This window comes from Lipotes vexillifer, unplaced genomic scaffold (genome assembly GCF_000442215.2).
Source record: "Lipotes vexillifer unplaced genomic scaffold, Lipotes_vexillifer_v1.1 scaffold3, whole genome shotgun sequence".
Classification (NCBI taxonomy): domain Eukaryota; kingdom Metazoa; phylum Chordata; class Mammalia; order Artiodactyla; family Lipotidae; genus Lipotes; species Lipotes vexillifer.
Genome location: NW_006783631.1, coordinates 2,245,641 through 2,272,887, shown reverse-complemented (window position 1 = coordinate 2,272,887; position 27,247 = coordinate 2,245,641). Strand labels below are relative to the sequence as shown.

The 27,247-nt window shown below is 47.2% G+C and overlaps 1 protein-coding gene across 1 annotated transcript in view; it reads left to right on the top strand.

Moving 5' to 3' along the window:
• CCDC93 (CCC complex scaffolding subunit CCDC93) overlaps nt 1-27,247 on the top strand; it is an 86,398-nt gene that overhangs the window by 55,085 nt on the left and 4,066 nt on the right. The window contains exons 12-23 of the mRNA XM_007456349.1: nt 2,055-2,171; nt 5,850-5,912; nt 9,461-9,534; nt 10,638-10,719; nt 11,521-11,592; nt 12,851-12,904; nt 14,414-14,476; nt 17,570-17,678; nt 19,647-19,729; nt 21,744-21,781; nt 23,309-23,393; nt 26,134-26,247. Coding sequence (XP_007456411.1) covers nt 2,055-2,171; nt 5,850-5,912; nt 9,461-9,534; nt 10,638-10,719; nt 11,521-11,592; nt 12,851-12,904; nt 14,414-14,476; nt 17,570-17,678; nt 19,647-19,729; nt 21,744-21,781; nt 23,309-23,393; nt 26,134-26,247 — 954 coding nt within the window. The remainder of the gene's footprint in view (nt 1-2,054; nt 2,172-5,849; nt 5,913-9,460; nt 9,535-10,637; nt 10,720-11,520; nt 11,593-12,850; nt 12,905-14,413; nt 14,477-17,569; nt 17,679-19,646; nt 19,730-21,743; nt 21,782-23,308; nt 23,394-26,133; nt 26,248-27,247) is intronic.

The window sequence follows — 27,247 nt, the reverse complement described above, 5'->3', positions numbered from 1 at the left end:
CAGCAGGAAGGCATGCTAAGAGTTGGAGACATCATCCAACTCATGCCAAAGGTGCAGGACAGCACTGAATGAGTATGTGCCCACCCCTCACCCCCACAGACCAGAGGAAGTCTCCCTGGGAGGTGACTGAGACATGGATCCCCTGGAGCCTGCTTGCCCACAGCTTGACCTGATCCAAAGCCAGAGAAACAGCCAGAGGAGGTCAGGGCACTCAAGATAATCCTGACATCAAACATAGAGACATGCCACGTGGGGTAGTTCCTATGATTGGGGAATTAATTCCATTTCAGACATTAATAAATCATGAGACGGAGGGTTTATGTAATTCTGCTAGTAAAGCAGAATGCTCTGAGGATATACCAGTGACATTTTGGAAATCAGTATCAAGGAATCTAAGCTGGATGTTAAAACCGAAATCTGAAATGAACTATAAGAAGCAAGCTACTAAATATATAACAGACAAGAGTGGCCAAATTGATAACATAATTCAGGATGATGTAGTCAAAGTGGAGGAGATATAATTAGTTAATTATAATTATGTTTCTGACAAGTGATCTGAAAATCAAGAGGAAGTGCTCTTTCCTTTTCCCCCTTTTTTTATGCTCTCAAATAATTTTCAGGAACAGTTCTCCTTCCCTTGACTACAGGTTGTAAATATCTTGATGTGCCCAAAGTTAATTGCATTTTAAAAGTTAACTCCAATTTGAAGAAATTCAGATAAGCTGGAGTGTGTTAGTTGACATTTTCCAAAGATCCCAGGTTTCAAAGCTAGCTATTTTGTAATGTCTAGTTCTCCTTTATGGCCTAGCAGCTCACAAGATAGAAAATGATGTTTCCTGCCATTTTATGCAGCCATATCCTGCTGGTTGACTCCCACCTCCAGAGTCATTAAGCAGCAAAACACTTATCCTCTATTAATAGTGCCTCTGACTTATTCAGGGAAATCCTTAACCAAGATAAGTGGTGACCGTACCATCCAGTTTCTTCTCCTTCTCGCTTTTCTGTCTCTTTCCACCAGAGGTAAATCTTCCAAAACTTTGAAGCTCGTGATCACTGTTAAAACATGCAGGGAAAATCAGATATTCATACAGTTTCGTTGTGCTTGGGCTTAAAATCAGTGATTAGCTTGGAACTGGGGTACTTCCAGTAAAGAAGGCAGTGTGGTTATAATGGGTGTTCATTGGCTGGTCAGTGAAGCTGTCTATTCTGTGATCACCCAAGAAGTATTTTAAAGATGCCTATTGGAATAGGGTCAAACTTCTTGTTCCTGGGACTTCCCTCTCTGGGGTCTTGAGGCAAGTGTTTGTTTTCAGTATCTGCACCAAGCTGCCCCCTTCTTTGCACGGTTTCTTGGTAACGTTGCTACATTCACCTCATCACCCCAACCAGAAATCTCTCCCTTGCTCACTTCCCGTCCTGACAGTCTCTACGTCCTGTCCAGCGCTTCTTCTCCATCCCCTCACCATGTACACAATTTCAGGACCTTCCTCCTGGCCTCTCTCAGCAACTCTCGCCTCTCTCAAATCTATCCTCCGTGAACACCAGAGGAATAGAAATGAGAAATGGGCCCATGGATGGGGAGAAGAAGGTGTGAGAGAGACTGTTTCTTTTCATTGTAAGTGCTTCCGAATGGTTAAACTTTTTAACCATATATTTATAATACTTTGATGAAAGTGAATCAATTCATCATTCTTAATAACTGCAGAATGGTCTTAATGAAGATACTAAGATGACCATGTTATTCCTCTATTTGAGACCCTTTGATGAGAACCTATTGCTTATGTGATATCAACCTAACCGCAGTTATATACCCCTGTGCTTCTGCGCATGCTGTTCACTCTGCCAGGAACGTAGACACTCTTGATCGGGCTTTTGGTCATTGGGTCAAAATCTTCTTCTCTGAATTGGGTTTGCACTGGACCCCGGGGCCCCACTGGCTTGGTTGTGACCGGCTGCCCAGTAGTGTTCTGCCCAGACTGAGCAGGGACAGGGCTGTCTTAATGCACTGGGGCGGGCTAATTAAATCCTTTGGGTCTTCCATCTGTTTCCCACAGCAGTCTGAGCTATCAGCTGAAGAAAGTCCAGAAAAATTAGGAACCTCCCAACTACATCATCATAAAGTCATTTCCTTGAACAAGCAGATTCTGCAGAAGACCAAACACCTGGAAGAGGTTAGTGTTTTCTTTTCATAATTTTATTCAAGTAAAATAAAACCATTCTTCAAGAAGAGAGAAACTGGGGAAGGTGTTAAGATCTCCATGTCAGAATGGTCAAAAGAGATTCTAGAACAGGGGTCAACACTCGCAGGCCCTAGGGCAGTCCAGCCGCCACCTGTTTCTGTAAATAGTTTTATTGGAATACATGCACACTCATTTGTTTACATATGTTTTGTGGCTGTTTTCAAGCTCCAGTGGCAGAATTGAGACCTACAGAGCCTAAAGAAGTATTTACTGTCTGGCCCTTTATAGAGAATATTTGCCAGCCTCTGTCCTAGAAGAAGATCACAGGGCAAGAAGAGCATTTATTAATTCACAAAGATTAGCCGAGCACCGCTGTGCTGGGCACTTAACTAGGCCGTGGTGGTGAAAGAACAAGTTACGATCTCTGCTCTCAGGGGTCTGAAGGTAGTGATGAGGGGATATACTCTAGACAAATACATCATTTTTTTCTGTCTTCATAAATTTAAATGCTTCAGCTCATTAAATTTAAATTATAGGGATAATACAAGCTCACTGTAAGTAAACAAAATAGTATAGAACTGCATGAAGTTAAAAATGGGAATCCCCTTGTACTCTCACCCAGTCCCGTTCCTTAGAGCAACCCGCTGTTTCCTAGGCTGTGCAAGCTCTTACATATGCTCATTCACCTGGGGAGAGGGGGTTGTCTGGTTATAAAAATTGAGTTTATTTTTCACTTATTTTATCACAGATATCTCTCTGTCAGTAATAGTAATGTCTAATAAGGACTTTCTTTTACAGTAATTACAAAGTGCTTCTCAAAATTAACTCATTCAGGGACTTCCCTGGTGGCACAGTGGTTCAGGATCCTCCCGCCAACGCAGGGGACACGGGTTCGAGCCTTGGTCCGGGAAGATCCCACATGCCGCGGAGCAACTAAGCCCGTGCGCCACAACTGCTGAGCCTGTGCTCTAGAGCCCTAAGGCCACAACTACTGAGCCCGCGCACCGCAGCTACTGAAGGCTGCATGCCTAGAGCCTGTGCTCCGCAACAAGAGAAACCACCGCAATGAGAAGCCCGTGCACAGCAACAAAGAGTAGCCCCCACTCGCCGCAACTAGAGAAAGCCCGTGCACAGCAACGAAGATCCACCACAGCCAAAAATAAATTAATTAATTAATTTTTTAAAAAATTAACTCATTCAGTTCACACAACATCCTTGTGAAGGAGGTACTATTATTACCCTCATTTTACAAATGAAGAACCAGAGACACAGAAGTGAAGCAGTTTTGCCTGTGGTCACACAGCTTATTAGCAGTGGAACCAAGACTGGAACCTATAGATCTACCTCACTCTTTCTGATGAAAGAACATAGTATATATACACAGTGTATATGTACTGTAGTTTATTTCACCTGTCCTCTATTTATGAGGTTTTTTTCCCCAGGGTTTTTTTTCCCAGTTGTAAACTTATGCTACCATGCTCACCTTTGTACAGTCATCTTTGTGCAAATATGTAAATACTTCTGTAAAACGGATTTTAAGAAGTGGAATTGGGGGATCAAAAAAATATGCATTTTCAATTTTTCTAGAAACTGTCAAATTATTCACCAATTGTTTTACTAATTTATACTTCTACCAATAGTATATGAGAAAATCCAAACTCTTTAAATCCAAGAACCTCTCCTGCAAGGCCATGAGGGTAGAAAGTGACCAGGATTCTCCTGCGGCCTTGGTGTTGAGAACCACGGAGAGAGCCTTAGCCCAACAGAGAGATGGAAGGAGGAGTAAAAGAAGGAGAAGGAATAAAGAACATGGTCCAATAGGGGAATATGCTGCCAAAGCAGAGAGCAGGAAGGCAGCTAGTAGATAGCTGACAAGAAACCTGAGGTTGAAGAAAGAGGAATCCAGAAAGGAAGTGTTAACCAGCAGCTGAAGTTTGGGGTTAAGTCTCGGGCTTAATGATGAAGAAGAAGATGGAGATGGGAGAATCACGGAGGACTCCAGCAAGACAAAAACTTAGCTAAGCTATTGGGACAACCCCTGTTAGAGAAAAGCTGGGCAGATCTGTGATTAGTTAATTAAAGAGAAGAGGTGTCTTCCCTGTCAGGATCCAGCCCCCGTGTGTCTTTGTCGGTGACTCCTTCCTTGATGAGCAAGAGGACTCTTTCTTTGGCCTCCCCGGGGCCCGTCTCTGGCCCAGCTCTTCTCATACTTTAATCCCGAGTTTACTGGTTCGGCTCCTTGAGGGAAAGGACTGTGCCGTGCTCTTTGCCTTCCACTGCACACCTCATCTGAGCAGAGTCTTGGGTAAATGTCAGATGGGTGGGTGGGTGCAGGGGAGAGAGGGGGGCAGGAAGGTGGGTGAAGCAGGTGCGAAAATAGCAGGAACTCTTCCTGGAGCTTCAAGAGTTAAGTCATTAGGATCTCAAGAGAAAAACAAACTTTCTCCAGAAATGCTCTCATCTACTAGTGACACAGACAGGTTAATAACAGTCCTCATTGCACAGATGGCACACTTTGAAAAGCAAGAAGCCAGAGCCCCCTGCTTCCCTCCTCTCTCTCTCCTGCCCTCTGCTTGAGGTGGCTTCCTGAGAGGCCTGCCTGGAAATTCATCAGTTGTGGAGACTGGTAACTAGAAGCACAGTTTAAGAGTAATGATTTTTGAAGGTGACATAATTCTTAATAGGTTGCTTACAGGTTTAAAGATGGGCTGAGTTGGGAATTCCCTGGTGGTCCAGTGGTTAGGACTCCATGCTCTCACTGCTGGGGCCCGGGTTCAATTCCTGGTTCGAGGAACTAAGATCTCACAAGCCACACGGCACAGCCAATCAATCAATCAATCAATAAATCAATTAATCAATAAATAAGTAAATAAATAAATTTTTTTAATGGGCTGAGTTATTTTGAAATAATCGTTGAGATACAAAATACAATTTCTCATTGTTAATTTGTACGCAGGTAACAACCAGTGTCTGACGAGTCTAACTGTGGTTTTCTACCACATCCCCTTTTCAAAAGTAGACATGTACAAACGCTTTGAGCTTTGAATGGAATGTTTTCAGATACCTAAAATTTCATAGCACAAAATATACCTTTTTTGTAAGGAAAAGGGAAATGACATTTTTGAGATGTAAGCTTACGATTGTATAACTTGGAGCAGTAAAGGTAGTTCATTTTCTTTCTCCTCATGTTGAAGTCCTGAATCCTTTCTTCTATCTGGCATTGTTTGCCATCCAGTCAAATTCTATGCTAGATTCTTGAGGGCAGCAATGCAGTTTGTATCCTGTGAACTGGCAGGTTTGTTAACTGAAGTGATTGTAGCCATACAAAGAAGTCAGACCTGAATTTGAACCCAGGCCTTATCAGTTATCAGCTACGAAACTTTAGTAAAGTATCTTAACCCCTCTGAGTCTTTATTTCCTCATATGTTAAATAAGGATAATGTCTTCGTCCATTGAATTTAGTAAGGATTCACTGTTAGGATTTACGCAGAAAACCTAGTATATCACCTGACATGTAGTTGGTGCTAATTGAGTCAAAAACGTCCATATTTGTTTAGTTTAAATCTTTCTGAGCTTCCATTTTCTCATCTGTGAAATGTGGATACTTCCCAAATCTGTGCCATTGTGAGGACCAAATGAGAACAGATGTCTTTTATCTTTCATTTACAGCTGCAGGCAAGTCGTACCAACCTACAAGCCAGATATGAGGAAAAAAAGAAAACATTGACAGAGGTGAGCAGGTTTCCTTCCTCCACCCTCCACGGGTCTTGTTGGTAATCGTTTGACCTGCACCACTGATGGGATGTCTGCATCATCAGTCCTTGTGGAGGGGTCCCCATCCCCTTCTCAGGGCTCAGGTCCATCTGGGGACAAAGGACAATCACATGGTAGCGCATGACTCAAGCCATCAGTTTATCCACACTGCCGTGTTCTGAACCATCAGAGTCTGGGTGGGAGAGGTCGCCGTGGGCTGCAGGGGTCCGGGAAGCTTCCTGAGGACAGTGGGCCTGACAGGCAGGGCGGCCACATTGAAGAACACGGTGGGTCATTCACGGCAAAGGGCCTCTGCTCCAGAGCACTGGATTCCGTGAGAGAGAGGTTTCTTTTTGTGAGATGACACGACTACAGAGGGTATAATTCGTTGTTCACAATTGCCAGTGATCTCCTAGGCGGGATGGAAGAGGGGCTGTGGGTCTGTTTGACCCTGTGGTCCGTGTCCTGACCCAGATGGCGACTGTGCGGTCCTCCATCAGCATCACAGCATACTTACCTCCCACTGGTGACTGCCTCAGAAGCCAGGCGAGGAACACAAACATTTGTGATACTAGCTCTGTCATGCGAGGAATTTAGTTCTTTTTACTTCTGTCCCTGTTTCCACGGAAAGCGAATCCTCACCCAGGTCTGAAGAGCTCTCCCCATTGTGATTTTCGTGCTCGGGCTACAGCGGTACTTTACAAGGGCCTCGCTGTGAGGGCCCCACCTAGTGCTTTCTGGACCATGTGGAAGTGGGACTGGCCTTCAAAGGCATCTCTGAAGCCAAGGCAGTCCCTATTTTTTTTTTTTTTTTAATTTCACATGAAATTTGCCCATTTAAAATTGTCACTTCTCTAGCAGTATGCAGCACTTAGCTCACTGCTTTGCTATAAACCTGACAAAGCTTTGTAATTCTGACCTGGACTGGTGGCTTCAATTATTGTCAGAATGTTTGAAAAGGGCAGACGCAAGAATGACAATTAGAGGAATTTTTTCAAAATTCTTTCTAAAGATGCCTGTGGTGCATTTGGACACATCAGCTTTCTTTACACTATTCTGTGACTCCATTCCTTCTGGATTAGATGGCAAACTCCTGGGGTGGAATCCCTGCAGCTGTCCTACTTTTCATGCTCCACAGTCCCTGGCTTGAAGTTTGCCAAGTCATGGATCCATCTTTCTATAACAATCTGGAAGAGATTAAAGGCAAAACATCTTGATATCCCATTTCCCAAACCACTTAACTGTCTTAGGATATAAATCCAGAGTGGCTAGCAAGTCACTTTTGGTATTAAACACTAAGTCAAATATTTTTTGAACCCCGTACATGTGCTAGAAAGGTGGAAGTTATGAGTTAAGTCAGTAATAGATAGTCTTCCTGTCCTCCCATAATAGTAGCAGCTAACATTAGAGTGTGCTGGGTGTGCTCTGGGCACATCATTTGTATTAGTCATTGAATCTTCATAACAACCCTGGCAACACACCGTTGATATCCCTGTTCTGCAGCTGGAGAAACTAAAGCAGAGGGGCCGTTCAGATTCCACTGCTAACAATCCGGCACCAATGACCTCTTAGCGAGCTTGCTGTCTAGGAGGGCAGTCAAACTAATTGCCATCTAGAAAAACGGGAGGCTATCCAAAGCCTAGTGCTGAACAGCTTATATAGAAGACGGATTTGGTCAGAATCCTGAACACTGTGAACCTGAATCAGTAATGAACTTTGCCTTTGGGCCTCAGTCTTCTTATCTGTTCAAGGCAAGGACTGGGCAGAATGAGCACTCTGAACCCTTTCATGCCAGTGTGCCCAGGTTTTACCTTTTCAGCAAAACCTGCCTTGCAGGATAACCTAGTAGCACTGGAAAACAGGGAAGATCTGCCTTCCCAGTAAACTTAGGAAAAGTGAAGCAGAGCACGGAAGGTAGAGGACAGATGGGAGCCCTGACGTGTGGCCGGGGGATGGGGGCTGCGGCAGGCCTCTGTGTTAGCGGAGGCCCCCAGGTTCTAGCCTGTGCGCTTTCAATTTCAGCAATCACAGCTTTGATTTTTTACGTGAGAGGTTAATTCTGTTTTTAATATGCAGTATCCTCTCTTGCCTCTCTGAGGGCATTAACTGTGTCTGAAGTTTTTCTTGATCTATAAACTATTCCTTCAGATCAGAATTCATTTGTTGAATTGATACATTTTTTATGGTTATATCTTTCTTCAAATGTTTGATAATTCTTCATGGTGTGCTTACTGTTGATTCTGAAATTTTCTGTTACCAACTGTATGGGTTCTGTGTCCATTTTGTGCAGTCACTATTCTGGAAGGGTGGGTCCCACTATTTGGTGGGATCAGCCAGTGGTACCTGATGTTCGGGGCTGGGGCATCGTCTCTGCTGCCGAGTGTTGCCAGCTCTCTGGGGGCTGCCCTGCCTCTGGGACCCATGCGCCAGCCCTTGGGTTAAGGGAGCCAGGCTTCACTGCATAGCCCGCTGGCTCGTCCTGATGCAGACCCCAGCCCTGCACCCCAGGCCTTCCTGTGTCCTCTGGGTCCACACAGCAGTCCTCCGCAGGCCCTTCCTGTCTGCTGCTATCTTCCTTGTCCCCGAGGTACCCAACTCCTGTGATCCAGCAGAATCACCTGGACTTGAGGCAAGAGGAGCTTGCTGCAGCTTGTGTTTGGTCTTCCATTTTCAGCTGGAACTCTTAGAACTACTTTAACTTGTTTTTTTTTAATAGGTAACCCATTCACATGGTTCAAAATTCAAAAAGTATGAAGGGTGTCCCCCTGTAACCCAAGCAAACAGCTACTCTCTCCAGAGGGTAACCAGTTTCTTGTGAATCTTTTCAGAAATTTTTCATGCATATACAAATAACATGTAGGTTCTTTTATACCTGTGTACATCCGATGTATACATTCCTTTATACACATTGGCAGCACATTGGAATCATGGTTTTATATGTTGTTTTCTTCAACCAACAGTAGATGTTAGAGGTCATCATAAAAGAGCTGTTTATTCTTTCTTTTTTTAATAGCAGCTTAGTATTCTATTGTGTGGAAGATCTGCACACCTTAAAAATTAAAATCTGAATTTCTTTAAAATTTCTTCTTTTAAATCCCCAACTGTCTGACTCAGAAAGAGAAAGTGGAATTTTTCAAGATGGGAGATTTAACCCTGCCCCTGTCAAGCAGCCATGATAGTGGTATCCTGAAATGGAAACCCAGGTCTGTCTCTCACAGCCACTGTTGTTATTTACCTCTTCCTACTGAAAGACACCTGCTGTCAGCATTACTTTTGGCTTTCCACCCATTTGCTGCTGTGACTTAAAGGTATTGCCTTTAAGGTCTCATTTACCAACAGAATGTGTCAAGAAGGGTCTGGTTTTGACCTTTCCATGCTGTCCCTCCACCCCCATCCTCTTCCTCTCGTCCACCTATTTTCTCAACATACAGCCAAATCCAGTGGGCTGTCAGGAAAGGGGTGCAGGTGTGAGCCGGGAAGGAGAGGACATCTCCTGTCCCCACAACGTGCCTCCTTGTCTCCCGCAGCTCAAGAGTTATGGTGAGAAACTGGACAAGGAACAGGCCGCCCTTGAGAAGGTAGAAGCCAAAGCTGATCCAAGGTAAGAGGTTTCAGCATGTGCTTATTTTCTCCGTGAAGCTATCTGGTGGTTTGAGCACAGGGCTGAGGAACTGGGGGTCGTTGCTGCTGGCCCCATGCCGCTCAGTTACTTCACCGCTGATCTGGGCCATGCCTGTTGCCCAGGGGGTGCTGAGTTAGCCTCCTCTTCCCCCCTCCCCAGTTCCCCCTGGGGTCAGGAACAGCTCGTTTTGTGTTTTGTTTTGTTTTTCTGTTTTTAAAAACTAAGTAATACATTCAAGGTTCAAAAGGACGTGTGCCGAAAAACCTCCTCCCGCCCTTTCCCCCCTCCCTTAGAATCAACCATGGTTACCAGGTTTTAACAGCACACATTTTAGCCCTGTCCTTTGGGAGTGAAGGTACAGTCTTTTTTGACCAAGACACAGCTGCTGGGTTTTTGTGTTTTGTTTTGTTTTGTTTTTCAATTAATTGTATTTAGACAATTTAAATTACATATAATCACTTACATTTGACCGTTTTAGCACCAAACTGGGTGGTGAAATCTCCCAAGTGTCACTCACTTGAGTGAAATCATGAAGTAATAAAATGCTTCAGGCACAGATTGAGCAGTTCTGGGTTTGGTGGACATTTTTAGCCAAGAAGTACCTACAGATTACTTGGCTTTATGATTAGAAACCCTCTTTTCATGATGTGGAGCAAAGTACTATTAGATACTTGACATTTTAAATTTCAAATTGGTGCTTTTAGTGACCTTAAAACTCATTTCCTTTCAGAAGGGAAATGAAAAATAGGAGTTAAAATTACGATACTGTCTGTGCTCTGAGTCTGTTAAGTAATCAGTATCATTAAAAATATACAGTAATCTTGAAACTCCTTGTTGTTTCTGCAGCTGACATTTTAATGCTGAATTCTGTAGTGTTTGTTTGGATGTGGCCTGATGGACTTGGCTTATAAATGAATAATAATGTCAGTTAAAGGGTAGTCATAACATTTGGGACACTCTTGGGAGAGACAAGAAAATTAAGAAAGAAATCCCTTTTTATCTAGGGTCTTGGTTTTCCCTGTGATTCATAAAATCATAATAGTTTGTTTCAAGTCAGTCATTTTTTGGTCTTTTCTTTTCAGCATCCTGCAGAGCTTGAGAGCCCTTGTAGCCATGAATGAAAATCTGAAAAGTCAGGAACAGGCGTTTAAAGCACATTGTCGAGTAAGTGTTGCTTGGTGTCGGCAGATGTTAAACAAGATTCTTGTAAAACCTCCTGCTTTCCCTCTCTTGCGCTGCCAAGGGTCCTGTCCAGGTGCAGTCGGAAAAGCAGGCTCACCAGGCGGGTACGTGGCAGTATGTGAGAGGAGTAGAGGACTATGGTAGGTGCCCTCCAAGGACACCGCAAGTGACTTGGGTGTGCCAGACCCCCAGACCGAGAGCACAGTCTAACAAACGATGTTTTCTAATTTCCAAATGTACTGAAAAGAAAAGTCTTACAAAGTGCAAAAGGCATAGCATCTTAGGAGACCAGGGCCGCCCTGAAAACCTGGTGTGTCTGTGTGTTGCGTGTTCTGCCACGTGAGACCTCATGGTCCGGTAACGCCAGAGCCATCCGGAAGCTGGTCTGACTTGTACAGGGCCGGGTGGCAGGGGAGGAGTGCCTTGGTGAGGCAGGGCTCCGGGCTGCAAGGTCCCAGGAAAGGTGGAGAAGGGTCGGCACCAAGAAGGAGGCTTGAACTGAGCTCTAAGCCACTCGTTCATTCCGTGTCCCAGGGGTTACTGCGAGCCTTGCCTGCCCTTTAGGAAGAAAGGCCCCTTCTGACTGAGGTACAGCTGCCTGTATCCTCCTGAGTTAACCTTCCCAGGCTGAAAATCAGGGGTCTGGGGAGCTACTGCCTAATGGACTTTCTGACTCCATGTAAACTCACGAAATGTGAAAAAAAAGACTCTAGATCAAGATAAATAATTACCTCCGATTACTAGCCTGTCCAAATCTTACAAATGTTCATGTTACTTTTAAAGGAGGAGATGGCCCGGCTGCAGCAGGAAATTGAAAACCTGAAGGCTGAGAGGGCTCCAGGCAGAGATGAAAAGGTACAGGCTGTGGAGAAGTGCTCCGGTCTGCTGGGGAATGTGTGACTTCCACCGTGAAAGGATTTCTAGAGGACTCAACAGCGAAGAGTCTGGTGCCGAAAGAAAAAGACCAGACTTCCCTCAGCCTGGTCCTCTGAACACACATTTCTCAAGTAGTTTTCTTAGATATTTGTCCCTGTCCTTTGTCTTTCTTCCGTGGGTTGAAACATCCATAGGTGTGGCCAGCAGCAACTCCAGATAAGAATTAACGGGTCACAAGCCCGGCTGCCCCCTCTGTTAGGGACAGGGTGTTTGCAGGAGCCCCCTGAGCTCTGTTCCCACTCGTCCCATTTGCCTGTAAATTCTGTGCCAGTTTGCTCATTTCACCCTGCGCTCCTGCCCAGGGACACAAGACGGCAGCAGAGAGCGGCACGGGATGTGAGGTCAGAGCTCTGGCAGCACAGGAGCATCCCGGGCTCAGGAACACGGCCCACTGGCTCTCGGAACAGACGCCTTGACCTTCCAAGGAGCTAGTGTGGACAAGGACAGAAAAATAAGTCTGTTTCTTTCACCAAATGAGATTGTAGGGATCGCTGTGGTTTGTCCCTTCTCACACTCCATTCAAGGCTTATTTGCTGAGGCTCCCTGTGCTTAAGATGTGAGAGCTGGGTGTGGCTTTGGACCCCATCGACTGCACCCTCTCTCTTGGGGAAATGGGGAGCTTGGGGCTCAGAGAGGGGAGGGGACTTGTCCAAGCAGCCAGCGTGAGTCCAAATGCTTTCCACCAGGGCTCTGGGGAGATGGGCCTCAGAGGTGCCATCTCCCTGTCGTGATGGGTTGTGCCACTCCAGCCACAGCCGTGAAGACTGGCACGGGGATATCAGAGTGTGGCCGTGCAGTGGGTGGTGTCCTGGGACTACCCACCCACATCCAGCCTTTCCAGTTGTTTCTAAGACTTTGAGCTCGGAGGCTCACATGAGCTAAGCAGCCTCTGGGTTTGCATAAATCACAGACTTTCAGGATGGCATTTCTCAGTAGTCACACCTTGTTAGAGGGATTGACTCACATTCAAAGACAGTTAGAGTTTAGCTTGTTAGTGTGTGGCTGACAGGTATTTAAGAACAATTTAAAATCCTGGGCTAGTGTGCAGGCTGTGCCCTGTTCAGACGTGGTCTGCCCACCCCCGCCCCCTTCCTATATCTGGACCCTCAGCTTTTCCGTACCATCCCTTTCCTCAGAAACATTTTTTTTCTTTTTATTTTACTTTTCCTCATTGCAGACCCTCTCCGGGGGAGAGCAGCAGGGTGCCCTAACCCCTGCCAAGACACACAACGTAAGTACCTGCCCATTCTCAGGACCCCCCCCCACTCCCGCTGTCCTCTGCGGGTGTGGCAGCTTCTCATGCGTCCTTTCATCCTGTCTGCAGCCACCTCCTTGGCCTCAGGCTCCTGGGGCATGGCTCCATCTCGTGCATCCACCCCTTGTGTGGAGCAGGACCTCCCGCGAACAGCCCTGACAGCCGGCACCTGGCACAAGGCATGCCGTCCCCACCCTGGCATCTGAGCCTTGAAGGGGACAGGCCTGTGTGGTCCACACGTGCCCATCACAGCCCAGGCTCTGAGGGGCGAGCAGTGCATAGGGAGAGAGCTCTCTCTTTGGGGATGCGTTCCAGGGTCAGCAGCCTGTAAAGGGCTGGGTAGTAAATATTGTCACCTTTGTGGGCCAGCTCCACTGTGGTCGTGGTAGTCTATAGATAAGTGAAAGGACATGGCTACATTCCAGTAAAACTTTATTTACAAAACTAGGCACAGAGGCGAAATTGACCCAACGGCTGTGGGATTTAGCTGCTGGGCTGTAGTTTGCGGATCCCTGTTCTGAGTTAAACAGGTGCTTCTAGGAGAAAGGAGTAGAAAAGGAAGAGGAGAAGGAAGAGAGAAACAGGAAAGCCTCTAACATTCTCCTCCTCTAGGGTTTCTCTTCCCTTCGTGCCCTCAGAGGCTCCTAGAGAGTGAGCTTTGGGACTCCCATGGTGAAGGCTATTGAGGTTTGCCTGCAGCTGAGCCCCATGGAGGAGCTGGTGTGTGTGTGTGTGTGTGTGTGTGTGTGTGTGTGTGTGTGTGTGTGTGTGTGTGTACACACAGTGGTGAAGGGGCACCTCTGACACTATTGTAGCTTTCCCCAGTTCAGCAAACCATCCAGCCATGTCTTTTACCCCATTGGGTTCAGCGAGGGGCTAGTTTCTCTCTTTTAATTCAACTCTGTCGAAAGGGCCTTTCTGCAGTGGTGGAAATGTTCTCTGTCTGTGCTGTCCAGCATGGTAGCCACTAGCTACATGTGGCTACTGAACACTTGAAACGTGGCTAGGGAAGTTGAGAAACTGAATATTTTTAAGTTTTAGTTAACGTAAATTTCAATAGCCGCTTGTGGCTGGTGGCTATCACATTGGATAGTGCAGGTCTAAACAGAAACATAGGAAGCAAGCCATCATCACCTCCAAACACAGAGACTTAGAACGACAGGCTCTTTAAATCACAGTTGTCTTCTCCTCGTGGATCTTTTTTGGTGCGGGAGGAAGGGGCACGTGGGCTTGAGGGATACTTCACTTAAGAACCCAGGATGCAGCCTGGGTCCCAGAAGAAGGAAGAGTTGTCATAAAGTGATTGTGAAAGAGGGTCAAGGGTCTCCCAGGACTTAGGACCCGACCCTGAACTCGGCCATTTGAAAAAAGGAATTTGGAGCCTCAAGATGAGGGAGATATATAAAAACTGTCCAACTTCAAAAGATTTCATCAAAAAGTGAAAATTTCCTCTTCCCAGATAATTGTGTTTCTTTCCAATTTCAGGAAGACCTAGACAGACGGTATAATATGGAGAAAGAGAAGCTTTACAAGATCCGTTTACTACAGGTGAGTGAAAACAAGAGCCAGTAAATGCCTCTAACTAGGCTTGCGTGCCTATAGCAGAAGTAGAAAGCCTCAGCATCTAAGAGCTGGAGAGACTCGGGAAAGCTGCTGTTTGCTCTTCTATCTGGAGTGTAACTCAGCGGATTATGTTGGTTATAACACCTCACATTGGTAAGTTGTTTCACCATCGTCTCGTTTGATTTGAGATGGGTGGAAAGTAGCTATTAGCCTCATCTTCTGTATGAAGAAATTGAGTCACATCTGTGAAGTACAGGCAGCTGGTAAGTGCCGGAGCAAAGGTTAGAGGTCTAATGTTCTTGTCCAGTACTTTGTTTTTTAATTAAGAAAATTTTATTTACAGTAGAGCAGAATACTTAGGAATATATTTAACAAAAGAATTGTAAAACTTGTACTCTGCAGACTACAAAAAATTGTTAAAATGTCCAGAAGAGGCAAATCTGTAGAGACAGAAAGTGCATTAATGCTGCCTAATGGTGGGGGTAAGGGGTCAGGAGACATGGGAGTGACTGCTGATTGGTACGGGTTTCTTTTGGGGTGATGAAAAAGTTCTGCAATTTTAGGTAGTGGTGATGGTCGTACGACTCTGTGAGTATACTAAAACCCATAGAATTGTATACTTTGGGTGAAATGTATGGCCTGTGAATTATATCTCATAGCTGTTTAAAAAAAAGTGGGGGGAGGATAAGGTAGATTTAAAAATATTGTGTTCTTGTCTAGTACCTTTCCCCTAAAATTAAGTGCCCACTTTAGCTGTCTTAGTTGATAACCTTAGGGGTTTGTGAGAAGGCTATCAAATATGGGGAGTTTTAAAGTTGGCTCTAAATTCACATAGATCAAAATTACATTATAGAATCTTTTACATTGCCAGAGTCTGGCTCATGCACATTCAAAAGCCAAGAGTTAACTTGTGTTGCACTTTGGCCCAGGCCTTCTCTCTGTTCTCTGGGAAAGGAAGGCCAGGTTCTGGGGGGGAGTGGCCAAGGGGCTGCACGGGCCCATGGGACCCTCTTTCTCCTTTCTCTGGCCCGTGCTTATTTTGCTAAGTTGTTTGGCTAAATTCCAGGGAGTCAAATTTGTCCTGATACAAGGACACTGTACCAATCTTAAAGAGACACAGAATTAAATAAAATCAGGACAGTACAGCTGCATACTTAGAAAGTTTTTGACTGTGTGCTTACTATGTATTCAGTGTTGCATTAGATCCCAGGAATAGTAAATAGTAAATGGGGTGCTCTATCTTCTGGGAGCCGGCTGGCTGTTTGAGAACCAAGATATGTCCATATACATCAAAGTACAAGGGGGCTTATATGCAAATTGCATACTGCAGGCTGGATACCTGGGGGTCAGTCATACCTACTGGCTAGAGGGAAGGTGCAGTAGAACCCTAAGCCTGCTGAAGCCTGAGCCAGGGCTGGGTCAGTGAAAATAGACAGAAATAAACTGGCAGGTGAGAGGCTGAGCAGCTGTATCCATGGAACTTGGGATGGGTTAGAGGAAAAGTGGAGTCGAGGATGGTGGGGGAATTTCTGACTTGGGCACTAGTGTGGATCCTTGTGTTATTCATTGAGCAAAAGCCTAAGGAGAAAGGATAGGGCTGAAGGGGATGAGAGTGTGAATAGAAGCGTTAGTGAGATCTGTGTAGGGCTTTTAAAGGTTGGGGTACTCACCCCAGTCTGGGCTGGAGATCTGGGGGTCAGTGCTGTATAGGTGATAACCTAGGATGTGAAAACACAGGCTGAGAAGAGGGAAAGAAGGACTCCACCAATGAGGGTTGAGACCAAGCAGGCAGCCAGAGGCCCAGGGAAGACAGGAGCCCAAGGTCTTGTGGCAGCTGAGCAGAGAGCTCAGGGGAGAGAAGGGTCAGTGTTGCCAGAAGTCAGGAAAGCTGGAAGCTGAGAATTTCCATAGGTGCCAAGAGAAGGTCTGTGGTGATCTGGGCGAGAGCAGTGCCAGTGGGTGTTGGGAGCAGCCAGCGACAGTGGGTTGAAGGGTGACCAAGGGGAGTGGAGGGGTCAGAGGCACTGGGGTACGTTGCTCTCAGGAAGTTGTGCTATTAAAGGGAGGAGAAAGATGGAAGCTAAAACATGATCAGGGTTTAAGGAAGGGCCTTTCTAAGGATGAGGGACTTGAACATATTTAAATGCCGATGAGAAGAAGCCAGTAGAAAAGGAGAGGTTAAAGATACAGTGAAGAGAGTGAATGATTTTATCTTTAGATTCCTGAGAAAGTATAGGAGCCAGAGCCTGAGCACCCATGGTAGGTGTAGCCTTGGCCACAAGGAGAGGTGCATCTTTCCCTCTACTCTAGCCAGAGCAGCAGGCACTATTTTGGTTTGATCATGACAGTTGATAGTGGGTTTTGCGCCTGGAGGGGTTTCTGCGTCCTAATGAATTAGAGGTCCCCGTCTGCCTCTGTGATAAAGTGGGCCAGGAGAGGGGGAGGACGGAGAGGCGCAGCAGGGCAGCGCTGAGACCGTGAACCTGTGGTGGGAGCTGGGTGGCCCTCTTCAGCGCTGCCCCTCGGGGAAGCTGCCCACCTCAGAGCCCGAGGTCTCCCCTGTGCCACACACAGCCCTGCCTCCCCGGATGCACCTGGGGCAGTTCGGCTAGAAGAGCCCAGTTCGTTTCACAGGAGGGGGAAAGTGCCAGAAAGCTGCTTTAGGAGGAAACTGTAGGAGCTTTTCAAACACGCTAAGGGATTTAGGATTTGCATGGAGGCAGCAGGGCAGCATCCCTTGTCATCTGGGAAGCACTTCTGTTTCCTGGTCCCTGCCTGATGCTGGGAATCAGCTGCTCTGGAGTCCTTGGGGGCCTCGTGGGCTGGCTGGGGGCACCATCCACACATGCCCTCCCATTCAGAATCCTCCCTCTGATCCATTATTTTGATGCCTTCTCCCTGTGTTGCCGGGGGAGTCAGGGTCTGAGACGCACACCTCAGGCCGCAGCCGCGTCGGGTGCCTGCCTTCCAGGGTGGGTGTGTGGGCACAGGGTGGGTGGCAGCAGTGTTTTGGCTCCCCAGAGGACACGTAAGGCCTTTCACCAAACAGTGTTGTCTCCCCCTCCCTTTTGCATCTAGGCTCGAAGAAACCGAGAAATAGCAATTTTGCATCGCAGGATTGACGAAGTGCCCAGCAGAGCCGAGCTAATACAGTATCAGAAGAGATTTATCGAACTCTACCGCCAGAGTAGGTGCATCGACCACACACAAGCTCCCAAGGCTGACCCTGGGGGGTGCAGGAGGCGTGGGGTTCTGTCCCACTTCAGCGTGGTGGCGCCATCCACGAAAGCACCCCTGGGAAGGCCCCCAGCTCATCATCAGGCCCACTCATTTCACGTAGCCCAGAAGCCCAAGAGAAACACCATGGAGCTCTGACTGCCCTCTCCCTGGACAGATAGCTTAAGCTGATTGAGCTCTTAGAGTGATGCTTCTAGCCCACCCTCATCCCTGTCAGTCATTGGGCTCCACTTTCCAGCGTCACACGGAACCTCATGACCCCGGCATCTCTAGATCAGCCTTCGCTCATTGTTCTCCTCTGCAGACCTTCTTGCTCATGTGGTCCTTGCCTTTAAAAGCATTGTGTTCACCCAGGGATGCAGGACTGGGTCTCCCTCAGCCTAAATCAGTGAGCACATCTCGTCAGGCTCAGAGTGACACTCAGAGCTGTCATTACCTTTCTCTTCCCAGCGCTGCTGCCATATCTGTTCTCCCTGGCATCATAGCTCAGCCCAAGTGAGCCTTAGCTGGTCTGCAGCCCCTTCTGAGTCTGTCATCCACCCATCCAGTCATATCACTTCTCTCCAGTGACAAATCCTCAGGCGCTTCCTAGACCCACTGAAGAAAGCCCCTCTCCTTATTCTGCCCAGGACCCTCCCCAGTCTAGGTGGCCTGCCTGAAGGTCCCGATTCCTGCCCGTAGTCCCCACTCTGCCCTCCTCAGTGCACACGCTGCCTCTGACCACCCCATGCACTTTGACATCCTAGGCCTTGACTCCTGTTAACCTGCGGCTGGGACCCCTTCTTCACTCTGTTAGACAAAATCCTTCAAGGCCCAGCTCACATCCTCTGTAAACAGACCCTAGACCATCACCCCTTCCTTAGGCTCCCACTCTTGCTTGTCTCCCGGGTACCTCAAACTCAACACATACATGACTGAATTTTCCTCCCCCTCTGTCTTTCCCCTTGGCCACTGGGATCGCTGTCAAGCCAAGTTAGAACCCCCTGTCTTCTCTGCTGTAGCCACCTTCTCATCACTGCCCAGAGTCTAACCCTTTGTCTGCACTCCTGCCTGAGGGATCTTTCTCACACAAAATTTGATCATTTTACACTCTTGCTTTAAAAGCCTTGATATTTAATAGCTCCCCCTAACTGGATGGACAATCTTCAGAATCCTAACTCCTGCCTCATCTGGGCCAGCTGGCCCCCCTGCACTCCCTGTGTCCCTCACCCCTGTGAGCTGGTCCCAGGCCCAGGAGGCCAGTGCCCTACAGTTCCCACTTGGAAAACTCCAAGTCTTCTTTCAGAATATACCCCAGATTTTCCCTTGAGACTTTGGCGTCTCAACCATCCTTCCTAGTTCAAGCCGGAGCACTGTCCCTACTCAGAACATGCGTCCAGATACACGCTTCCTTTCATGTCTTACCTCACCATGCTGATGTTTTATGCGGCCCTCACATTTGACTCAGATGATCAGGGGCAGGTGTCAACGATGGCAGTTTCTCAGCAGAAAATAGTTTCTGCCTTAAGTTACATCTTTCTCCCTAAGCACGGGGTTTACAAAAGCGAGCTGGCTGTGGCTCCTGCCCCTGAGGAGTGTGGGAAGGGAGGGAGCCACACAGACAGGAAGAGCTGGCATGGGGCTGCTTCGTCCCTCTGCCTTCCTCCCGGGACCCCTCACCTGGAGGACTTCAGAGAAACCCGCGTCCCGCACGCCGACAGGGAGCTTCCGCTGGCTCCTCGTGTCGGCGGGCCCGTCTCCGCTGCCACGCATGTGCCGTCAGCCTGCGGCAGCCCTACACCAGCCTTTGTGCCCCATGGGGCTTCCACACAGACAGCGCTGGCAGATCCGAGTCCTGCAGCGCCTCCTCTGGGAGAGGGTACTCAGGATTGTTTTGATACATTTTCACACTCATGTGCTGATTTCTTTGCATTTGCAGTTTCAGCAGTGCACAAAGAAACCAAGCAGTTCTTCACTTTATATAATACCCTGGATGACAAGAAGGTTTATTTGGAAAAAGAGGTAAGAGCCTTTATAGAAAGAAGAAACATAATCAGATGAGCAGCTACCGGTGCTGTCTGCCCGGGAAATTCGCACAAACGTGGTGTCAGGATGCCTTCGGCTGAAGTGGGAAGAGCACGTGTCGTGTGCCCAGTGCCGGCTACAGGGTCAGAAAGTGCCCACTGTGCAGGGTGGGCAGCAGTTGTATGGCGCCTCGTGAGCGACGATGTCATAAAAAGAAACATCCTGGAAGCTCGAGAGGTGCAAACGGAGGAGGGCCTGCAGCTGCTGAGACTTTAGTTTGAGTTTTAGGGGAAGGAAGGAGCCAGCTAAAGGAAATGGGGAGGGTGGGCTGTCAGGGTTGACAGGGGGAAATGGTGGTTTAATCATCCGCGGCAGACAGAGGCGTGAACTAAAAGAATTGTGAGAACGAAAGCGGGAGTGGAAGGGGTGACCGGGGAAGCCCCTCCATGATACTCTGACTCAGGCCAGATCCGCTGGTGCTCAGGGCCCTCGATGGAAGGCAGACGATTGGGGCAGGTGTGCAGCTGTGTTTAGGAAAAAGCAGCACTGTCTTCCCAGCGGCAGCACAGTGTGGTGGCTCCAGCAGGCACTCTGGACTCACACGGGTTTGGGTTTTAGTGCGGCTTTATCTTCCTCACCTGTAAAACGGGGAGAACTCCTGCAGTGACGGAGACAGAACGAGGCAGTGCCTGTGAAGTCCCTCGCATGTGGTGATACGTATTAGCTCCTGCCTCCCCCTCCCCTTGAGGGTGACAGAACCTATTTTTATTTTATCATCATCCTGCAACCTGCACTAATTACCACTTTACTAAGGACAGTATTACAGACGTATCTTTTACCTGGACCCAAATGGAGGCATCAGTGAGTACTATCCTTGACTGCCTATTGTCAGTCAAACCAGATCGATCTCTCTCCTCCGAGATGCACTCCTTGAGGAGGGGTTGGGTTCTGTTTTCTCTGTATCCAGGGCCGTACACAGTAATGGGCACAGAACAGTCATCTGGTAAACGTTCGAGTAGATGAGCCAAGTGCGTTTGGGGGATTTACGTCAGCCCTGGGGGTAGCTTTGCTGCACACCCTGGCCTTGGGTTCTTCCTGCCTGGTGAGGGAAGACGGGCAGCCCCTCCTGAGGAAGCCTCGAAGCCCACTGACCTTCCTTCATCAGCAGTGTTTAAAGTTGTTGCATTCTTTTAAAAACGAGGCATATGCAGGGGGGTGGGGTTATGTAATTCCAAGCCATACTAATGCGGTTAGAAGTTTGCATTTAGATAAACTGTACATTTTATCTCAAGTCTATTTATACCTGTGATATTTTAGCTTTCAACATGCCTGTGGAGTCGTAAGGACAAGAATATCATCTCCGTTTTACAGAGTGTGACCCTGAGTCCAAGTATAGTAAATGCTCAGTCCTGAGCTCACAAGCCGAGTCAGACAGAGCCAGAAAGAGGACCTAGGTTTCTAGACTCCAGACTCACAGGCCTGCCCTGGATGATTGTCAGGACAGATGGAGGGTCCTAGGTGCGGGCTATGGCGTTTCTAGGGGACGGGCCTTGAAGGGCGCACACCAGTGGAGGCTCTCAGGGCTGCCCGGCAGCTGGCCGCCTTGGCAGAGACTTTGTGGGAAGGAGTAGAACGGGCACAGTGTTCTCACCCTCCACGCCCACTGACCCTCTGCTGAGCTGATGGCCCTGAAAATAAAGTGCAGTGTTTGGTGAGCTCAGAAAGGGCTGTGGTACAGCCCTGAGAGCCCTAACGTTGGCTTAGGCTTCCCGGCTGGGTGTTGGGTTCTGTCATTCCTGTGGTCATAGCTGTGGGAAGGTAGACGCTCTGGGGAAACTCTGGAGGTGAGAACACGTTGCTCTTTTTTTTCATGTTACTTTCATCTGTGCGAACAAGGTGTGTTCATCTCAGAAGCAGCCTCCAGAGACACGTGGCAAGCTTGCGGTGGCTGGGGTCAGCACAGGCGTCTGTCAGCCTTTGCTTTGTGTTTTTGTTCTTCTTTCCTCCCCAGATTAGCCTGCTGAACTCAGTTCATGAGAACTTCTCACAGTAAGTGCTCTCAGCCCTCCTCCCATCGGTGGCTTGGTCACCTCTGCCCGATCGAGCAAGGCTCAGCGCTCAGGGTGGGATTCTTACGCTTTCACCCCTGCTGCTACGTGTGGATGTGCCTTGGTTTACGCAGAGCTTGAGTTCTTGCAAAAACTTAATGATACAGTGAATTTTAAAAGCACCAAGGAATAGCTTACGGAAAAGGTGAACTTTCAAATAATTTGACTATGCCTAACTACTATGATTTCTCCATAGATTACTTTTTTCCTGCTAGGATGAGATTAATAACATTTGTTTTTGAGCACAGAGAGATGCTTTAAAATTTAGACAACGAGGGAATTCCCTGGCGGTCCAGTGGTTAGGACTCTGTGCTTTCACTGCCGAGGGCCCAACTTCAGTCCCTGGTCGGGGAACTAAGATCCCACAAGCCGTGTGGTGTGGCCAAAAAATAAGATAAGATAAAATTTAAATAATGAAATAATCTGTATGATTTTTTTAAATACTTTTCAAATCTTGTGGTAGATTTTGGCCTTTAAGTCATGTGCATACTCTAAACTACTTTGTTCAGGTATAACTATGTTCTCCAAAAGTTGGATGGCAAGGCCCATCTGTACCCAAATCATACCAGCCCTCAAGCATGGCCATTGGCCTGCCTCCCATCCGGGCTGGCTCTCTGTCTATCAGGCTTCCTCTGTTTCCAGCACAGGTCTCTGCTGTCCCCTGGCAGGTGACCAGCAACTAAGATCTTAATGGATAACAAGTTGTAGACTTTAAGTTTCATTTCTAACTAAAAACAAACAAAAATCCTCACAGCCCCATTTAATATTCAGATTCAGTTAGTGACTTAACAACATTGTGACATTTCTAAAAATGGTTCCTTCATCTTTATCCCCTGATCATTGAGAGAAGCTGAGGTTTGAGTGTTTTTGTGGCCAATTCTGCTTTCTCTCAGGCTGTCCTTTGTAAGAATTCTCATTCTTGTATCCGTGTGCTCTGATCCTTCTGGTGTCATTTCCTCTGCAGAACTGGAGGTGAAGGGGCAAGTTTTAGGGCATCACTTCTTTAGCTGCTATTCCTGGAAACAGGACCAGGTTTCCCAGCCTGGTTTTAGGAAAATCTCAGAAAATGTCTCTCAGTCTCGAGCAGTGCCTCTAAATCTGCAGATTTTTAAAACCTAAGTGAAATTCATTTCTTAAGCAGAACGTGCCACTGTTCAAAATTTTTAAAAAAAAATTGTTAATTTTAGTCACGTTTTATTTAAGAAAATATGTATTAGTAAGAAAACTATAGGGAGAGTGGGAAAAAAAGATTACTCTTCAGTTACAAGACCAGGCTAATGTTCATGCCTTCCTCAGAGTTTAGAATCTTTGGCTGCCTGGAATCTCGGGGTCCCCACGGGTCCATCCTGCCTTGTAAATGCCTGCTTGCCTCTTGGGGCATTATCCGGGTACAGGACTGTCCTCTCGGTGCCTCCCGTTTTCTGAGAGTCCTGTTTGCTGGTCATACCTCTGTTGGTCTTTCTTTCAGAGCCATGGCCTCCCCTGCTTCCCGGGACCAGTTTTTACGTCAGATGGAACAGATCGTAGAAGGAATTAAGCAAAGTCGAATGAAGGTCAGATGGTTTCCTTTCTGTAATGCGGCCAGGGTTTCACACTGGTGATGGAGAAGGCCCTGGGGAAAGCAGGCCTCTTCTGTTTGTCCTGGGAACGTGTTCTCAATTCTGAAGACACATCTTCAGTGTCTCTGCAAGGGGTCCCACCAGGCCTCTGACCCTGCAGTGGGCAGGCTAGCTCCACGGGCTGCCTGCACTGGTTGTTCAGAGGCTGCTCTTAGCAACAGCTCTGTGGACTGAACACCTACCATGTGGCAAGCACTGTGCTAATCCTCCTAAAGCCCTCTTTAAGTGAGTGGGGTTCCCCCCACTTCACAGATGAGGAAACTTCCACCAGCAGGCCTTCTCTCTTGCCCAGAAACACATCCTCACTGGCTCTTTGGTTCCTGACATTCTACCATTAGGGATTCATTCCCTAGCAGCTTAAGAGCATTTTAGTTTCCAGGAACCCCCTGTAAAAAGTGCAAGTAATTGCTGAACTCTGCTAAAGTGAGAGGATACTGAGCCTCAGAAGTCAGAAGAGAAAAGAGAGGAACTGCAGAGGGGTGTGGGTGCTCCAGAGATAGCTTTGCAGAGAATCATCTAGACGGGGCACAGCGTGGGGATTTCCACACTCTGTGGCTCTGCACGGGCACACTTTGTCGGTAGGAAAGAAGACTTGCTGATGGTCTGAAAGCCGGACACGCAGCCACAGCCTCCCACTACCATAGCCAGACAAATTCTAACTAGTGCTTCCAATGTCTCTTGCTTTTGGTCGTGTTTTTAAAACGTATCACACACCTGGTCCTCAGGCACGGCAATGAAACCTTCTAGGGACTTAGAGCATCTCCTCTCACAATCCTGGGGCAAAATGGTCCAATGAGGGCAACCAGAGTGTAAACACATGAAAGGAAGGATTGCCTGTAGGACCTGTCCTAAAAATCCACTCATTCAAACTACCTGTAATCCCATCTCACCAGAGATGAACTGTGGGCAAAAGCTCACCATATCCCCTTTCCCTGTAGCAAAATATTCATCTTCCTATTAAGGACGTCAGTAAAATCATGTCAGAAGAGCAAAAAAAAAGAAAAAATATGTCACTGGTGACCAGACTATTCAACCTCAAAACTTAGGGCAAAGATGAGGCAGCACCTGTCCACGTGCGTGGACCCTTACCCAGGGCAGACAGGCTCTCTTGCAGGAGGGAGTGGAGTCCCTTCTTGATGATCTGGGGCGCGAGGGAAGTGGGGGGCAGAGAGCCTGGCCAACCACATGCCTGTAACAACCCAACCTCAGTGCGGGGACCTTTCCAGCCGCCACGCTTGTCCTCAGGGAGATGCTTTTGCTCATAGTAAAGAACAACAGGAAGTTACTGGGTTGTTTTCCCCTTTGGCTTCCCCTTTGTTGACTATCTGATGCATTCCTGGGGAAAGAAATGGGCCCGACCCCTTCATTCTCTCCACCCTCCCCCAGGCTTCATGGCAAAGGCACCTCAGTGCTGGCCAGTGAAGGAGGCAGCCCTTGTGCCCGTCCCCGCCGCGAGGTGGCCGGGCACCAGAAGCATGGTCAGGTCCCAGGGCAGGGAGGGCTCTCTCCTCTCGTGTCTGTACTGCTGGTGGCTGACAACAGCACCTGACCTGTAGCAGGCACCCAAGAGCTGTTTGTTTTAAGCGAATTCATTACAAAAGCAGCTCTCAACAAGGGCTCCAGGTAGGGTTTGAATATTGACTGGCACTTGAATGGAGTCAGTCTGCTCTGCAGAACAGTGCTCATTTGGATGGATGTCTTTTGTTGTGTTTATTTAAAAGAAACAAAATCATAGCCCTCTGTATCTAGGTGTCATGATGGGTCCTGCTCAGAGGTGGCAGGGGAGTGTGTGTACCCCAGAGCTCAGGTTTCCCCAGAAGTGGCAGGTGCAGGGTGTACACGGAACAGACGAGTAGTGAGTGCAAGTAATAGACTAGGTGTCCATGGAAGAGTTGCTGAATAAAGAGGGTACTGCCTACCTGTTTCTTGTGAAATTGTTTATATTCACACACACAAAAACTCATTACAGTAAGTCCCCTACAAACGAATTCCGTTCCGAGAGTGCATTCGTAAGTCCAATTTGTTCTTAAGTCCAACAAAGTTGGCCTAGGTACCCAACTAGCACAATCAGTTATACAGTACTGTACTATAATAGCTTTATAATACTTTTCACATAAATAATACATAAAAAACAAACACAAAAAAATAAAGAAAACATTTTTAATCTTACAGTACAGTACCTTGAAAAGTACAGTACATTACCAGCTACATCACCGCTACTTTTATGCTTGCTTCCGGACATCCTGGACTTGAAATAAAGATACTGTACTACTGTACTCTATACAGTACTGTACAGTAAAGTACACAAAAGCACAACCACTTGTAGAGCATGCACACACATGACAGTGTATGCCAGACGCGTGAACTAACTTATGTGATTGGACATGCAAATGCACGTTTTCATCTTTGAAAGTTCACAACTTGAAGGTTCCTAAATAGGGGGCTTACTGTAAAGGAAACAGTTAATGCCCAGTGATAGGAGAATTGCTGAAAAATTATAGAGTCTCTGTGCAATATTATGCAAATAAATAAACCAACCTCAAAAATGATGCATAGAAGGAAACTACTGGAAGGAAATCCGTGAAAATGTTAGTAATAGTTGCCTTTTGGACGTTGCCAGCCGCCCTTGGTCAGAACATGCCTTTTATCACCATTTCCCAAAATGTTTCAACAGATGGAGAAGAAGAAGCAAGAGAACAAAATGAGAAGAGACCAGTTGAACGACCAGTACTTGGAGCTGTTAGAAAAACAGAGGCTGTACTTTAAGACTGTGAAAGAGTTCAAAGAGGTAAGAGGAGGGCTGGGCTGGCATGTAAGGCTGGGCGAGATGTGTGTTCACCCCCAGATGAGCCTTTGCAAACCAGAGCATTGCTTTGTTTTTCCGCTGGTCTGAAATGGGAGATAGCAAGTTGGCAGTGGATGTGACAGTGAAGCGTGCATCACGATTGCATTGTTCTGTGGCCCATCTTGAGGCTCTAACTGAACATTCTAAGAAACATCACTTCAACTTCCTAACACTCAGTAACCACATTAAACTCACAAGTAAAATGGCCTCATCAGCCCACCTGGAAACAGTATTTGCTGTGGGTTCAGGTCTAGCATTTCCCCTCCTCCCAGTCTTAGACTGGGGAGGGACCTTGAGAAGCCACATGGGAGGAAAGCGAATTTGCGTGTGGCAGGCTCGGGTTCAAATCCTGCCACTCGCCAGCTGTGCAGGTGGGGAGGGACCTCATCCCTGTCGGATCAGACGAAAGAGGAGAGCATCTGGTCTGTGTCTGGCACCTGTCACACCCACACGCGCAGGTGAACTTTGTTTGCCCCTGTCTTTTCTCCCTGCATTTGGGCAGGATTATTCCCCATCACTCCAGAAGGACACGTGCCCTTTTAAGAAAATTTCCAGAAAGGAGACTTTATTCTGTTGCTTGCCAAGATCTGTCTCATCAGCTTTATTTTCCGGAATTTTTTCCACCTTTCTAATGTAAATCCATGTGGTTTTAGTGAATTTAGAGATTGCTGAAAATACAGGGGGCTGCTAAAGGTAATTTTATCCTGGGGTGTGGTCAGTGGAATAAAAAATACAATCTGTCCATACCAGTAGTTTGGTCCTCACCTGTTTTGAGGCTCTTCTCTCTCCCTTCCTTGTCTTTTTCTTCTCTACTTCTCCTTCCCTTTTTTGTAACTTAACTTTTGAGAACCACAACCGTAGGCATTTCAGATTCTCTCGTCCTTTCAACAAATGTTCTTTCTTGGGCTTCCCTGGTGGCGCAGTGCTTGACAGTCCGCCTGCC